Consider the following 14,764-nt stretch of genomic DNA (forward strand, 5'->3'; position numbering starts at 1 on the left):
TTCTTCAACAGAGTGTCCTTACAACAGTAACAGACACCAACCGGAGATCAGCTCAAACCTGCAACCCCTGGGAATCAAGGACAGTGGCTTTCAGTGGGAAAATAAATGTCGGACAGGTCTGGGGAAGAATCGGCGTAAGCGGGGTAAGTTAGAGTTTCTAACCTACCCCTATACTCACATTTAAGTCTGTGGGCTTATAATAAAGCTTATTTATAACACTTTTGGCTTTGCCATTGCTAGCTTGTGCAAAATATCCGACTGTTGGGGCTACTTTTGGGCATTAGTCTAAATTGAACCCTAACCCGAAGAACCCTTCACTGGACCCCAGAGAACCTACATGCATTTTTTCTGCATCCTAAGTTCTGTGGAACTGTACCCTGAACTATTGGGCACAAGGCACCAGGCAATTTAGGGCTGGACAATTTTAGGTAGGGATCATCTCTGTGGACCTTTTTGTGCCTAATACTTGTGTTAGGCGGAAATCTGTGCAGTTCCCTCTGGGACCACTGCAAAAGATTTAGGACTACAGGTGTTTGGCGGTGAACCCACTTGGTAGCAGTCTGTACCACACAGATTCACTTGGTAGCTGTGGCTGAGCAGTCAGACTTCCCTCAAGAAGAGTTAAGCAGTATGTGGAGTATACAAAATAGGGCAATCCTTCACAGCAAGACAAGCAAACACGCAACGAGGCTTAGTGTAAAGATATTACGATATTTATTTATAATGAAACATCTATGAAAAACACTATGGCACTTTCACGGCAAACAAATCAAACACAATTACTCTACGAAGAAGAAACGATCAATCCCCCTAGCAATAGTTCGACAAGTCTAGGTTCTACCGGCACCACTTATTTACAGACAGAGGTGTATACCTCAACCTAGATGGCACTCTAATATTAGTTAGGACGGGAGAGAAAAAGATAGGCAGGTTACGAAATCAACACAGTTCAATACTTCACGGGCAAAATGTACGGTAAGAAGGCAAGAACCACAATAGATCATAAAGTTCAGAGGCCAGGCCCACTCGGAGAGAGGCAAGGCGCGATGTCCCAAAAAGTCTCTAGTGGAGATGCATTCAAGTCTTTGTAGCAAATTGTTATCGGCAGATTGAACCAGTTCAGAACAATAAATGAGAAAAGCTTGGAGGCGACCCAACGGAAAGGAGAGGATTAAGACACCTCACTCGAACCGATCGAAAGGGAAGCCAGGCGGACACGGTACCTTGTTGTGGAGGGCAGCTCCGGCGGGGGCAGTTGTTCCTGGTGGTGGATGCATGTCGGGTCTTTTCCAAGAGTGGAGAGGTTCTCGTCGTCGAAGAAAAGTGAAGTCTGGTGCACCACCAGGGAAGAGACCAGCCGCGGAGTGCTCAGTCACAAGGCACCACCTTTTGGTCGCGGTACAGGGGTAGTGGCTATCCGGTTGCCTGGGTGCGCTGCACGGGCAATTCGACCACTGCGTCCTGAGGCGAATAAAAAGCAAAGGGGACTGGTTGTTCCCACCAGTCAGGGGAAGAGACTCTCCGGCAGGGAGATCTCCTCTGTCGTCGGGAAGTGTTGAGTCGGCTCAGCAGGGCTCCACCGGAGGTGTCGTTGTTGCAGGTCGGCTCAGCGTTACCCTCGTCGGATTCTTAGGTCCTGTGGCGACTTCTGAAGATCCAGTCCCAAAAGCCCTGCTTTTATGCAGAAAACCCCCATTCATTCAGCCTAGCTGTCAATCAACACATGCTAAGTGGTGAGCGGGAAGGCTCACCACTTGGGCCAATCACTCCAGAGTGCGACCAGAGTTGGCAAGGCAACTCGGTCCAGGGTGCCTAAACCCCCTCCCACACCCCTGTGGTAACCCAGACAGAATGGCACCACTTTGAAGGGTCTCTGTACAGAGCCCGCCAAAATTGGAACAAAGGGCTCAACCTTTGGTTTAGGAGTCACACAGACGAACACAGACGCCATTTTACAAACCGAGTTCTGGCAGAAAATACCATCCGATAAACCTATTTAAGATAAGTAGATCGGTGGTACGTTAGAGATTAACGAGAAAAAGTATCAATCTCCAACAATGGGACGAATCCCATAGGGTTATGTCCGGGGTCGAACATAACAAGTAGTTTCCACTGCCACCAGCCAAAACTCGACGAGGGGGGACGGGACAGTGCCCCCTCGAGTAACAGATCCAGGAGTAATCGAATTACCCCTACTAGTACGTCCACAATAAGATGGTTGGTACTAGTCCTGTTAGTAAATTTAGGTCTAGTAAAGCCAATGGTGACTTTACATGCCCGGGGAGACAGTAGTCAGTCCCCGGGTATGGAGTCTATGGTGGGGGTCCGCTAGGACGCCCCAGTGCTACGGCACATAGGGTGCGGTGTAACACACATAGAAAAACATACGAGACCCTATGGAGTAAAAGACCCCATAGCCCATAGAACACATTGACATTCAAAGGAATTACACACATACATGTCCAAGAGTGGGAGGAAAAGAGTCTCACTCTTGGCAGGATGGAAAAAAACAAACTCCCGAAATCCAGCAAAGCTGCTGGGGGACTCACTAGGTTAGGAAATTCAGCCTAAACAGAGAATTCTCACTAACAACTTGTCTAACCTTTCATTTGCAGGAGTTTGATTTGTATTATGGCCTTTAACAAAGTGAATGTATCCATGTATTTTGTTCGATAGTGTTGTGTGGTACGTCTACCTGCTTTAAGTCATTTTTCTATAGTGTGTTTTGGCCAAAAATAAATAACTATTTTCATACATCCTGTCTCAGTGCAACTTGCGATTCCCATTGTGTGACCTCATTATGGAGCCTTTACAAGCTCACCCCATCTGAAGAACTTAGCCGAGGACGCCTGTCACTACTACCTGTTAGGCAGAAACCTGTGCAGTTCCCTCTGGGACCACTGCAAAAGATTTAGGACTACAGGTGTTTGGCAGTAAACCCACTTGGTAGCACAGTCTGTACCACAGAGATTCACTTGGTAGCTGTGGCTGAGCAGTCAGACTTCCCTCAAGAAGAGTTAGGCAGTATACAGAGTATTCACAATAGGTCAAAAGAACACAGTAGAACAAGTAAACACTGACCAGAGCTTGGTGTAAAAGAGATAATTATTCACTTAAAACCACATCTAGAAAAACACAGAGGCACGAATAGTAAGCAATTCAAAAACACGGTCACTAAAAGATATACACTCCCTTAAAAGAATATTAGACAAGTCTTAAGTAAAGCTCCACTTATTTTCAGACAGCGGTGAGCGCTTAACGTAGATGGCACTCTAATAATTCGGTTTAAAAAGGGAGAGAAAAGCAGAGAATAATATGAAACAGATCCCAACACTTTCATAAGAACAAAACAAGAGAGGTAGGCAAGTAAAACCGTGAAGTTAGAGTTCAGAAGGCCGGATCCAGTTTAAGAGGATCAGAACGTAATGTTTCCAAGGTCACACGGTTGAAGTGCACAAGTGTCTTACAAAGGTTCAAAAGAGTTGGACCAAAGAAAGGGACCAGTTAGAGGGTCAAGGCGGCCAGCCCAGTCCAGAAGGTTAAAGGGGTTATTATTACCTTGTAGCAATCTTTAGAAAGGGAGGCCTGGCGGACACGGTACCTTAAAGTGGTGTGAATACTCCAGCGGGGGCAGTTGTTCCTGGCAGCGGATGCAAGTCGGTGCTTCGTCCAGGGGGAAGAGAGGATCTCGTCGGGGAGGAAGACAGGAGTCCGTTGCACTGCCAGGGAAGAAACCAGCCGTGGAGTTCTCAGGTAAAAGGAGCAGTCCTTTTATTTGCGGCCCAGTGGTAAGTGGCTATCCAGTTGCCGGGGTGCTTGGCACAGGCAATTCGACCACAAGCCGGTCTGGGGTGCGAAGAGAAGGTAAACTGGTTGTGCCCACCAGTCAGGGGAAGAAGCCTCTCCAGCCGGGAGATCCTCTGTCGTCGGGAAGTGGTGAGTCGGTTCCGCAGGGCTCCGCCGGTGGTGTCGTCGTGGAAGGTCGGCACAGCTTCTCCCTCGTTGGATTCTCAGGTCCTGTGGCGACTTCTGAAGTTCCAGTCCCCAAAGCCCTGCTTTTATGCAGCATACCCCCATTCACTCAGCCTAGCTGTCAATCAAACATGCTAAGTGGTGAGCCGGCCGGCTCACCACTTGGGCCAATCACACAAGAGTGCGACTTGAGTTACCAAGGTAACTCAGTCCAGGGTGCCTAAACCCCCTCCCACGCCCTCTGTGGTACCCAGAGAGTGGCACCACCTTTGGAGGCTTCTGTGGAGAAGCCCGCCAAAAAGTGGAACAAAGGGCTTGGGTTGGAGTCACAGAAGAGAACACAAACGCCATTTTAGAATCGAGTCCTGGCAAAAAATACCAACCGGCGAATTAATATTAATTAAATAAACCGGCGGTATGTTCGAGGCTATGAGAATTAAATAATTAAAGTTGGTAGCCTCGAACAATGGGAAAATCCCATAGGGATATATTTGTGGTCGAATATAAAAAGTAGTTTCCACTTCCACCAGCCAAAACTCGATCAGGGGGGACGGAGACGTGCCCCCTCGACTAACAGACCCCGGGGCAATCGAATTGCCCCGACCAGTACGTCCACAATATGATGGTTTGTACTGGTTTCTGTTAATAATTTGGGACTAGTAAAGCCAATAGTGACTTTACATGCCCTGGGAGACAGTAGTGATTCCCATGGTATGGAGTCTATGGTGGGGTGTCACTAGGTGCTGTGTAACACACATAGTAAAAACATATGAGACCCTATGGAGTAAAGGACCCCATAGCCCATAAAACACATTAACAGTCAAAGGAACACCATAAATCATGTCCAAGAGTGGGAGAAAAAGAGTCCCACTCTTGGCAGGAGAAAAAAACTCCAGCAAAGCTGCTGGGGGACTCACTAGGTTAGGAAATTCAGCCTAAAGAGAGAATTCTCCCTAACACTACCTAAACCGGTTTGGCTACAGTTGTTCCTGTTACAATATAGGATGGCCTATGCATCTCTCCACCAGGTCAGAATATAGAAAATAAACCCTAACAGCCGTCACTTTCAATGCCCCTCCCACTCCTGCCCCGGACTCCCACACTGACTTTGCCCTTGCTAATCTTCACCTCTCCCATCACCAACACCCTGGACATCCTTGCCCCCGTCATGAGGATACGCATGAAGCCTGCCTCCAAGAACAAAATCTGGAACAACTTCGACCTGGCCCCTCTGAAACACAAGTGCAGAGTTGACGAGAGGAAGTGGCGGGCTTCTGGCAAACCCTCTGACAAACTGGTCTGCCGCCTGCTCCAAAGGCAATATAGACTCTGCATCCGCTGGAAAAGGAAGGCTCATATCCAAGCCCTCATCTATAGGGCCACTAACACGGGCAAATGTTTAAAATCTGCAAGAAACTTGCCAATCCTACTGCAGTCTCCACTTCAACGCAGCCATCCCTGACACTCTTCCTCCTCCTCAGCGCTCAGGCCTCCCTTGACCCTCTCTCCTCTTCCCTCCTAATATCTGTAATCACTCTTTTGCAATTGGATCCTTTCCTGCTACCCCTCAAGCACTACCTTGTGCATCCTTTCCTCAAAAATCCCTCTGCCGACCTATCTCCATTACCCCCTTCCGGGGCAAACTCCTAGAAAAGCTGGTCATGTCCCAACTGACCCAACACACTGAATCTGTTGGCCGTCTCCACGACCACAGTCTGGTTTTGGAGCAGCCAAAGGCACGGAAATTGCTTTCCTGAATACCAGAGATTACTTGCTCTCAAATCTCGATTCCAACTCTCCATACTTTCTTATCCTTTTGGATCTTTCCTCTGCCTTCGACACAGTCAACCCTGTTAAATCAACTCCAGGACACCCTGGACAACACGAGCCTGGCACTGGACTGGTTGACATTTCTCTGGACGATCTGCCAAAGTTCCATTGGGCCATTTTCTATCCCCCCCCATTTCACTCTCCACGTGCAGTGTCCCTCAATGCTCTATCCTCTCTCTGTGGCTCTTCGACATCTACCTTGCCCCTCTGGCCGTCCTGATCCTCTTCACTCTCATCTCCAGTGTTATGCAGACATGCAGCTCTCCTTCAAGCTCCCCTCCACTGCTGCCTCCTCCTTTATCCCGACTGCTATTTAGATACAGTAAGCTGTCAATGATCTCTGCCTTAAAGCCAGTAAGACAGATCATTCTCATTGGGACTGCAGCGCCCTCCTTCGCTCTGGCCACCCTCTATGGGTTCCCTCCCCACACACTGTTGGGGGGCAAAAACCTGTGTCATCTTAGACTCTTCTCTACTTACCTGGCAAACCTTTCCAAGAAGGCCCACTGTCAGCTGCACCTCCTAAGAGGCATTTCCCCTATCCTCACATTGCCCCAGAAACTCAATGTTTCCAGAGATCTGGTCCTCTGTAGACTGGACTACTGCAACAGCCCCTTCCTCCATCCTCCCTATACCCCCTTCCACTAATTCAGAATAGGACTGCAAGACTTATCCTTGGCCTCAAGCCCAGGGAACGCATATATCCAGCCCCAAAACCTCTCCACTGGCTCCCGGTCGCTGCTAGGATCAAGTTCAAGTTCAAGACCCTCTACATCATGCACAAGGCTTTCTGGGACCTGGAACCCCACTACATCCACCTCACTCTCCCTAAATACCTCCCTGCTAGAGCCCTTTGGTCTTCTACCTCAAACTCTCTGCAGATCAGACACTTCTCTAAGCAGAGATGGTGGTAGATCTCTCCTCTGCAAGAGCCTCGCTCTAGAATAGTCTCCCTGCCCTTCTCAAGCTTGAGCTGATCTCCTTAAGTTTCCGGAAGCTCAAGACCCTCCTTTTCTTTCTTCCCTCTCCCCTGTTAACACCCACAATCTGTCACAGTAACTGGCTGCCTGGTCTCCCTCAGTTCTACAGGGCAGCAGGACCCGCTCCCGGCCAGTCCAGCCCCTTCCTCGCATTTAGCATGTGGACCCTCACCCCCTGCAAACCCTGGCACTTGCCCATCTGGTCTCCACTTAACACTTGCAAAACCTTCTCCCACCTCCTGACCCCCCCCCCCCCTTCACTTTTCAATTTGCAATCTCTCCTGCTGCCCTGAACGGCCACCCCCTGCTCGCACTTCTTGTTACTGTACTTGCACAATCTGAATGTCACATTTCACCCTTGCTCCCCCCACTTTTTTTGTCTTGTGTCGCTTTGAAACACCATTTGTTGTATAGGCAGCTTACAAATAGTAAATAAAATATGCACCACAGCAAGTGATTGATGTCTGCAATTCCTGGAGATCAGGGGTGGGGGACTTGGCAGGTGCACGCCCTGGTCCTCAACAACCCGCCTCCTAGTCAGATTGGCAATTTCGGGACCTGGCTGCATGGCCAGGCATGTAAACCTCCATCTGCTGCATTTGCCAGAGTGGGCTATGGGCGCAGCATTAGACGCATTAGCCTACAATTATTAACCATCACAGATTCACTGAAATGTGAGTTTTTTGTCTTGCATCTATGTATAGCAGGGGTCAACAATTTGCCAGTTTGATCAATCATGTAGCTGAGGGCTAGGGATTGGCCAGCCATAGCAGTCTGGCTTGACGGTTATTCAAGGGCCAACTCTTCCTGCAATCACTGCAGATGCAATGTCCGGTATATAAGTAGGAGCATTCATTTTTATTGACATCTCCAGAGCCTGTTATTAGACCCTCAACAAGCCATCTGTCCTTAAATAACATCCCTATTCTGGGGACCTGGCATGCGTGTACATCATTATGTATAACGGAATAATGAACAAGTTACTTACCTGTAACTTGCTCTCCAGCATGGGTCTAGCATGGATGCACATGCTCATGAATATTCCCCGTCAGGCCGGGAATCCTCGGTAAAAGAAAAAACTGTTTCACTTACAAATTATTTTTCTCCTATAAACCAATCACTGAGCTCTGGGTCATGCTGCCCCTAGCCAATGGCTGCCCTCTACCCAAGCCCCTCCTCTGGCAGCCATTTTCAGATTTGGTAGCACGTAAAGTGGCAGTATGACCAAGAAGTGCCACAGAGGGGCAGGAGGGAGGTATCGCATGTGAATCCATGCGAGACCCATGCTGGAGAACAGTTACAGTTAAGTAAATTGTTCCTTCTCCAGCGTGGGGTCTAGCATGGATTCACACACTCATGAAGAAAGAATATATAGCAGTAATTACATACACAACCACGGAGGGTGGCAAGGCTCAATAGAAGCAATTACCCTTACCTTCAGACCAGGCTCACTTTCAAACAGGTTGCGTAGCACTGCCTGGCCAACCTTGGACTCCTCTCTGGAATCCCTGTCGACACAGAATCTTGCGAAGGTGTGCGTAGACCCCCACGTAGCAGCCCAGCAGATGTCCAGGAGGGGCAGACCAAACAGGTCGCCGTCGTTGCAGCAATTGCTCTGGTGGAATGGGCTCTGACTACCGGGCAGCGGTCAGTTTGCCAACCGGTGACAGTGAGTGATGCAGCCAGAGAGTAACCTGGAGATGGAAGCCTTGGACAAAGCTTTCCCATGGTCCACAGGACCAAAGTTAACGAAAAGTTGCAACCTCTTCCGGAAACTTTGTGCGTGCCACATAGAACTTAAGAACACGCGCCACATCCAGCGAGTGCAAAGTCCTTTCAGCCGGCAACAAAGGTGCCGGAAAAAACACAGGCAACACTAAAGGTTTGTTAAGATGGAATTCCGATGGGACCTTTGACATGAAGGAAGGGTGCGTCCACAGCACCACCCTTGTCTCGTGGGAAGTCCGATAAGGCTGCTTGCAGGGCCTGGATCTCACCTACACTTCTGGCAGAGGCGATGGCCACAAGAAAAGCTGTCTTCCACAAAAGGAACGAGAGGAGCTTGACTCATACCCATTCCACCAGAGCAATTGCTGCCTTGAAACACCTGTGTATAGGCGCGTTACAAATACCATATCATATCATAGGCTAGGCGGAGGCCCCCCCCATGAGCCTCGTCAGCACCACGTTGAGCTCCCGCAGAGGGAACAATCAAAACAGTCCTTTGGTCACACCGTCTAGTCAAGGAGTTCCTCAAAGAGAAGACCGTCCCGGAGACCTGGTGTAGTGGGAGATAGCCGCCAGATGCACTTTGATGGAGGCGTGCGCCAGCCCTGCCTTAGACAACAAGTACGGAAGGATCTGAGGGGCCATGAACCACAGAGGGTTGATCCATCTTCAACCGGCACCAAGCCGCGAAACGCTTCCACTTCTGCCTGTAGCACTTAAGAGTCGACGATGCTCTGGCCCTGGCAAGCACCTACCTGCAGTCCACCGATAGCATGTGCCCACCGAACTCTAAGGCTGCAGGAGCACGGCCTTTAGGTTTAGCAATCCTGGTTCAGGATTGTGCCTTCTTCTCTGGTGAGCAGATCCGCGACCACTGGCAGCTTGACTGGAGGTGACGTCGACAGGCTGAGGTTTGGGAACCAGATCTGCCTCGGTAACGAGGATCACCCTGCACCGGCACCGTTCGAGCAGGAAGGAGAATGCGTCCCCCATGCTCTCCAGCTGGTAGAACCAACTGGCGAATCTCTGGCATTTGGAGTTCGTCGCCCTTGCAAACAAATCTATCTGGGGTCTGCCCCACCTGAGGAAGAGCTTGTCCATTTGATCCTGTCAAAGTTCCCACTCGTGGCAAGAGCGCAGCTCCCTGTTGAGGAAGTCTATGATAGTGTTGACTCCTGCCAGTTGAAAAGGAATGAGAAACATCCCCTGGGCGACAGCCCAGTGCAACAAGTCCTGCACCTTTCTCGAGAGCACTGGCGATCTGGTGCCCCCCCTGCTTCCCGATGCAGAATATTGTGGTGGTAAGGTCTATAAAGACCCTCATCACCTTGCCCTTGAGGGACAGAAGGAACAGTGCTCACAGTTCCAGGACGTTGATGTGGAGATCCCTTTCCTCTGGCAGCCACAGGCCTCTGGCATGGAAACATCCGGTGTGGGCTCCCCAAGCCCTTCAGAGAAGCATCTGTGGAGATCGTCTCCAGGTATGGGGGATTCTGGTAAACCATGCCCTGGCGATGTTTGAGTGCACAGCCCAGCACCTTATCGCTCGACAGAACTCCTCGTTGAGAACAATCCTGTCTGTAAAGTATCCGGACACTTGGAGTCACCAAGCGTCCAGGAATTCTTGGAGGGGTCGCATCCGCAACCTGTAGAGTGATCAGGTAGATTCACTGCAACATCATGGCGAGCAGCGACTTAATGGTATTTATCGTGGCGATCTTCAGTGCCAACAGCCGTTGCACCTTGCCCAAAATGGCTGCAATCCTTTCTTCTGAGGGGGCCGCCAGGCAGGAGACTGTTGAGCCTGGACCCCATGAACAGAGCGCCCTGTTTTGGAATCGAGCAGGACCTCTGATAATTCACAGAGAATCCCAGATCCGTCAGCAGCCGGACGGTCCTGTCCGTGTGGTCGATGTCAATTTCCCTCGAGTTAGCCCAGATAAGCCAGTCGAGGCACGGGTAGACATGTATCCCTTGCAGACGTAGACGGGCCGCCACTGGTGCCAGGCACTTCGCAAACACCCTGGCCGCCGACTTCAGTCCGAAGGGAAGGTCCTTGATTTGGTAGTGCTTTCCATGTACGGCTATGCACAGGAACTGCTGATGCTTCACCTGAATGGGGATTTGGAAGTAATCGTCCTCTAGAGCCAGCAATGTTCGGAAGTCCCTTTCCTCCAGTTGGACGAGCATGTGCTGCAACGTGACCATCCTGAATGTTTGGGACTTGAACTTGTTTGGCCACCTCGTGGTTAACCCTAAACAAAGGAAGGCATTTCGTACAAAAAGACTAAGGGATTTTTTTTAATTTTTTTTAAATTACTTCAGTGGAACAATGGCCAACAAAAATGTAACCAGACTACTGTGAGGGGTCAGCAATGAGTGGCCGACACAATTCCTACTTTTCTCAATATTAGTCATTTTATTAACAGAAAAAAAGGGTTATGGATGAAGGCCTAACTTTCCTTATCCTGAAGTAAATGTCCCTTTCTATGAAATTAAAACTAAAACAGGATGACTGTCCAAACTCAATCTGGCCCTCACACTAACATACACAAGCAAACAGTGCAAGGTACATGCTTTAAAGTTCAACTTAATACAAAAGTACAACAACTCAAACAAATAACTTCAACAAAAGCACTTCTTATATCCAGGATTGACTCCCTTCCCTAGATTACTTCATGTAAGTTATTAACAATGTTCTTGTCTCATGACCAGTCTCTTAAAGGCATTACAAAATTATTTTTCCACCTAAAACTTTCCTCAGGATGACACCAAATTTTCTTTTCATAACGCTTATCCAGATAAAGCAAAAAGCTGTTACTAATTTTCAGAATGGCAAAGCAAATGTCTTTTCACAACAATGAATCAAGCATGGCAAAAAGCATGTCCTTTCAAGGCTTCTGGTTGACAACATTTTCCATTGAGAGAATAACTTAATATAACCAATTCTCTTTTTAAAACAACAACTCCAAATAAGTTTCCCGGGACACTCTCCTGCCAGGAAACTCCTCAAGAGCAGGTTACCTAATCAGTGGGCTAGGGGTTTTGTTGTCACTGTAGGTAAAATGTGCTCCTTCTAGGGAATTGGAGGAGGTTCATGAGTATGGTCTTGAAGCTTTGTACAGTGGCAGAATTTTAAGGTACAAGGAGTCTGATTTATCATAGGATAAGATGGGAATGGAGAAGAAGCAGGAGGTATCGCAGGCTGTAATATCTAAGCGGAGAGTGAATGTTGCAGAGAAGACCGATAAGGGTAGTAAAACCTTTTTGGAAGGAGATACCTGGCAGGAGAGTACACCAGGGGATATAAGTGAACCAAAAGGGGTAAACCTTTGGTTCACTTAGATCCCCTGGTGCACTCTCCTGCCAGGTATCACCTTCCAAAAAGGTTTTACTACCCTTTTTGGGCTTCATGCACTCTCCTCTTAAATACTCATACAGGTGCACCTCTCCCTCCAGTGGTACAACCCGTGTTGACTTCAGTTAGTACTTGCACCAATTTCCCTCACACTTGTATCTCTTATATGAGGGTTTGTTCAAGCTCCTTCAGTCAATCGCTCTTATCAAGGCTTTCAGCAATGCTTGTTCCGGTTTCCCTCCAATTGACATCTCAGGCAAGGAGAAATCTACAAATGTTGCCTGCTTATTGCTCTTAGAATCCGTTGGCTCTTGGCAGTGTTGGTTCCAGATTCCTCCCGAATTAACCTCTTACAGGAGAAGTGCACCATATTAGTCTTTTTTGTTCAATTACCTGTGATCGAAATTCAAAAAGTACTTTCACAATGCTTATAAGCATGTTCGCATGTCCCGGGGCCCCCTTCGACATGAGGCTGACTCAGTGGTTCAGTGTGCTGCGGCTGGAATGTGTTTGGGCCAGCATCCCCATCTGAACAGTTTCTCTCTGGGTCTCCACGTCAGCCCTCCTGGCCTTCGCCACCAAGTCCCGTGCAGCCTAGCGGGACCGCGTATCTTCCAGTCCCACTGCAAGTCTTCTGCTCTTGCCCTCTCCCGCAGTTCTCCTCCGGTCTTGAGTGACACCAAACTCCTTCGGCCGGGCATCCCTGGTTCTCCCAATGGTCCTCTGCAGGTCTTCCTCTGGCACCCTTCACGCTTCCATACAGCGCATTCTGCAGCCTTCCTTCTCGCTCTTCCTTCGTTCCCAACATTCTCCTGGTCTCCATTTCCACAGCCGACTATATATTGTTGGTAAAGTCACAATTCCTCCTCATGAACTACTAGTGCCTCCTCCAAGTCCCAGTACTTAAAGCTTTCTGGGACGTGCAGCCCTATAATTTTCAAACGATTTTGAATCACATTGTTGAACAGTTGTGTTCGATATACAATCATCAGATGTACTACAACAAAATACCATCAGTCAGAAGCTCCAGTATTATGGCTTCCTCATCACAAGAAGGGGGAGAATATTGCATCCCTCAAGTCAGAGCCAGCACTTGCCCCGGGTGTTCATCTCCTCTGCCATGAACCTCCCTCTTGACATCACCGTCAGGGTCAGGATAAGGTAGCAGCTGCCTTTCCCTGGCCATGCGGGAGGAGATTGACGCCGGGGAAACAGTGATGAGACTGCAGGATTCATCACACTAACTAGGATGGTTGTCCACAACGAGAGCCAGAAAATCCACAGCTGGCCCCCTTAGAAGACTCTAAAGACCACCTCAACACATGCTGGAAACCCTGTGGTCTTGAGAACAAATGGTCGAACAGCACCAACCGCTCCCTCCAAGCAGAAGTAGTGCCCAGGAAGAAGCCCTCACCCCTCTTTATTGGCCTTGAGAAGGGAGGTCGACTTGCCTTCAGGCATTACTTTCCTATGGGTGAATGCCTTCTGATGACCTGGAGAGACCTAGTGAAGGTGTCACACCACCAGGACAAACTGTTTAATGGATCTAGGTGCTGCTAATGTCTGGGGGCATTCACTGGGGGATTCCTGCACTGAGTGTGACACCAAGCAGAGAGGGTGGGGATCATATGCCAGGAGACACGCCTCGCAGGAAGCACACCTAGAAAAGTCACTCTGAACAGACATGCACCATGGGTTATGGGAAAGCAGGGCTCTCGGGGGACAGGATACTGAACAGAATCAAGAAAGAAACCTTGATGTGGAATAAGAACAGTGCAGAAAACTCTGGTCCTGCCACTAGCAGGGACAACCATAGAGAATGAGGGAAGGGGATGGGATTTATGTGTATGGTAAGTATCTCGGTAGAAGAATCTGGGCTTTCCATGATTTACAGGCTGCAACTGCATGCATGATGCACTATAAATAGCTATGAGGCTTGGCAAATGCACAGCCTATTTCTGTAGGTCTGAGCTTCAAAATGTTAACTTGAAATTGTAATATGTTGTTTTCATTGGGAGTATGTACTAGATGTTACTTTGACTGCATTCATTTCGAAGTATTTACTTTCAGACTTAAAAGGTTTATCTATTTTATCAACTATTGTGTAGTTGAAGACGTGAACAGTGAAAGTGAACATAACTATTAGATAGCCAGAGTTGTTTTTCCCGGTCCTCATTAATGAAAGGTAGAAAAGATGTCATTTACCAGTGGTTAGTATCCGATTACAGAACAGGTATATCTTTTCTGCAGTGAGGTAGAAGATGGAAATCTCCTATGATCCACGCTAATCTTTAAGTGAAATCAAAGTAAGTGGCCCTGCAATCTCAGGGGTTACGTAGTAGCATCACCTCCCCAGCACCAATTCAAAACATTTTACAGCAGAAGCAAGGCTCCTAATCACCACTGAAGCAAGTAAATCATTTTTCAACTGTAAAGAGCATTGGTCACCATAAACATGTAATCCTACGTCACAATCCAAATGCCCCATTCAAAGGTATGCAGCCCACTATATCAAAGAAACATGTACCAATGTGCATGGCTTTTACATACCTGATGATGATGAGTGTCATCCAGAGTCTTGAAAACCATAGCTACCATCCCATTTGCTCTTAGGTGCATTCGGAAACTGGGCATTGCACACTTTGTAGCCAAACTAATTACACTGTAGAAAACAAAACAATGCATGTCTCAAGCGGACGTCCAAAACGAAGACATTGTCACCAGCTACGATCTTTCAGCGTAAAACAACCCATAGTTTCAATGCTCCCTCCCCTATCAAGCAGTTGCCCACCTTGTTACATGCTTCAATCTCAATCACTACTCGACTCTTCCCTTTAAACCTGCGAAACCTCCTGCTCTTCTCCATTACCATCTTATCCCATTATATATCAGTCAT

General features: G+C 48.3%; 1 protein-coding gene across 1 annotated transcript in view; it reads right to left on the reverse strand.

The window, feature by feature from the left end:
• Positions 1–14,764, reverse strand: part of WAPL (WAPL cohesin release factor) — a 1,736,851-nt gene that overhangs the window by 1,048,603 nt on the left and 673,484 nt on the right. The window contains exon 8 of the mRNA XM_069610766.1: positions 14,419–14,530. Within this exon, the coding sequence (XP_069466867.1) occupies positions 14,419–14,530 (112 nt within the window). The remainder of the gene's footprint in view (positions 1–14,418; positions 14,531–14,764) is intronic.

This window comes from Ambystoma mexicanum, chromosome 8 (genome assembly GCF_040938575.1).
Source record: "Ambystoma mexicanum isolate Mex_15411 chromosome 8, UKY_AmexF1_1, whole genome shotgun sequence".
Classification (NCBI taxonomy): Eukaryota; Metazoa; Chordata; class Amphibia; order Caudata; family Ambystomatidae; genus Ambystoma; species Ambystoma mexicanum.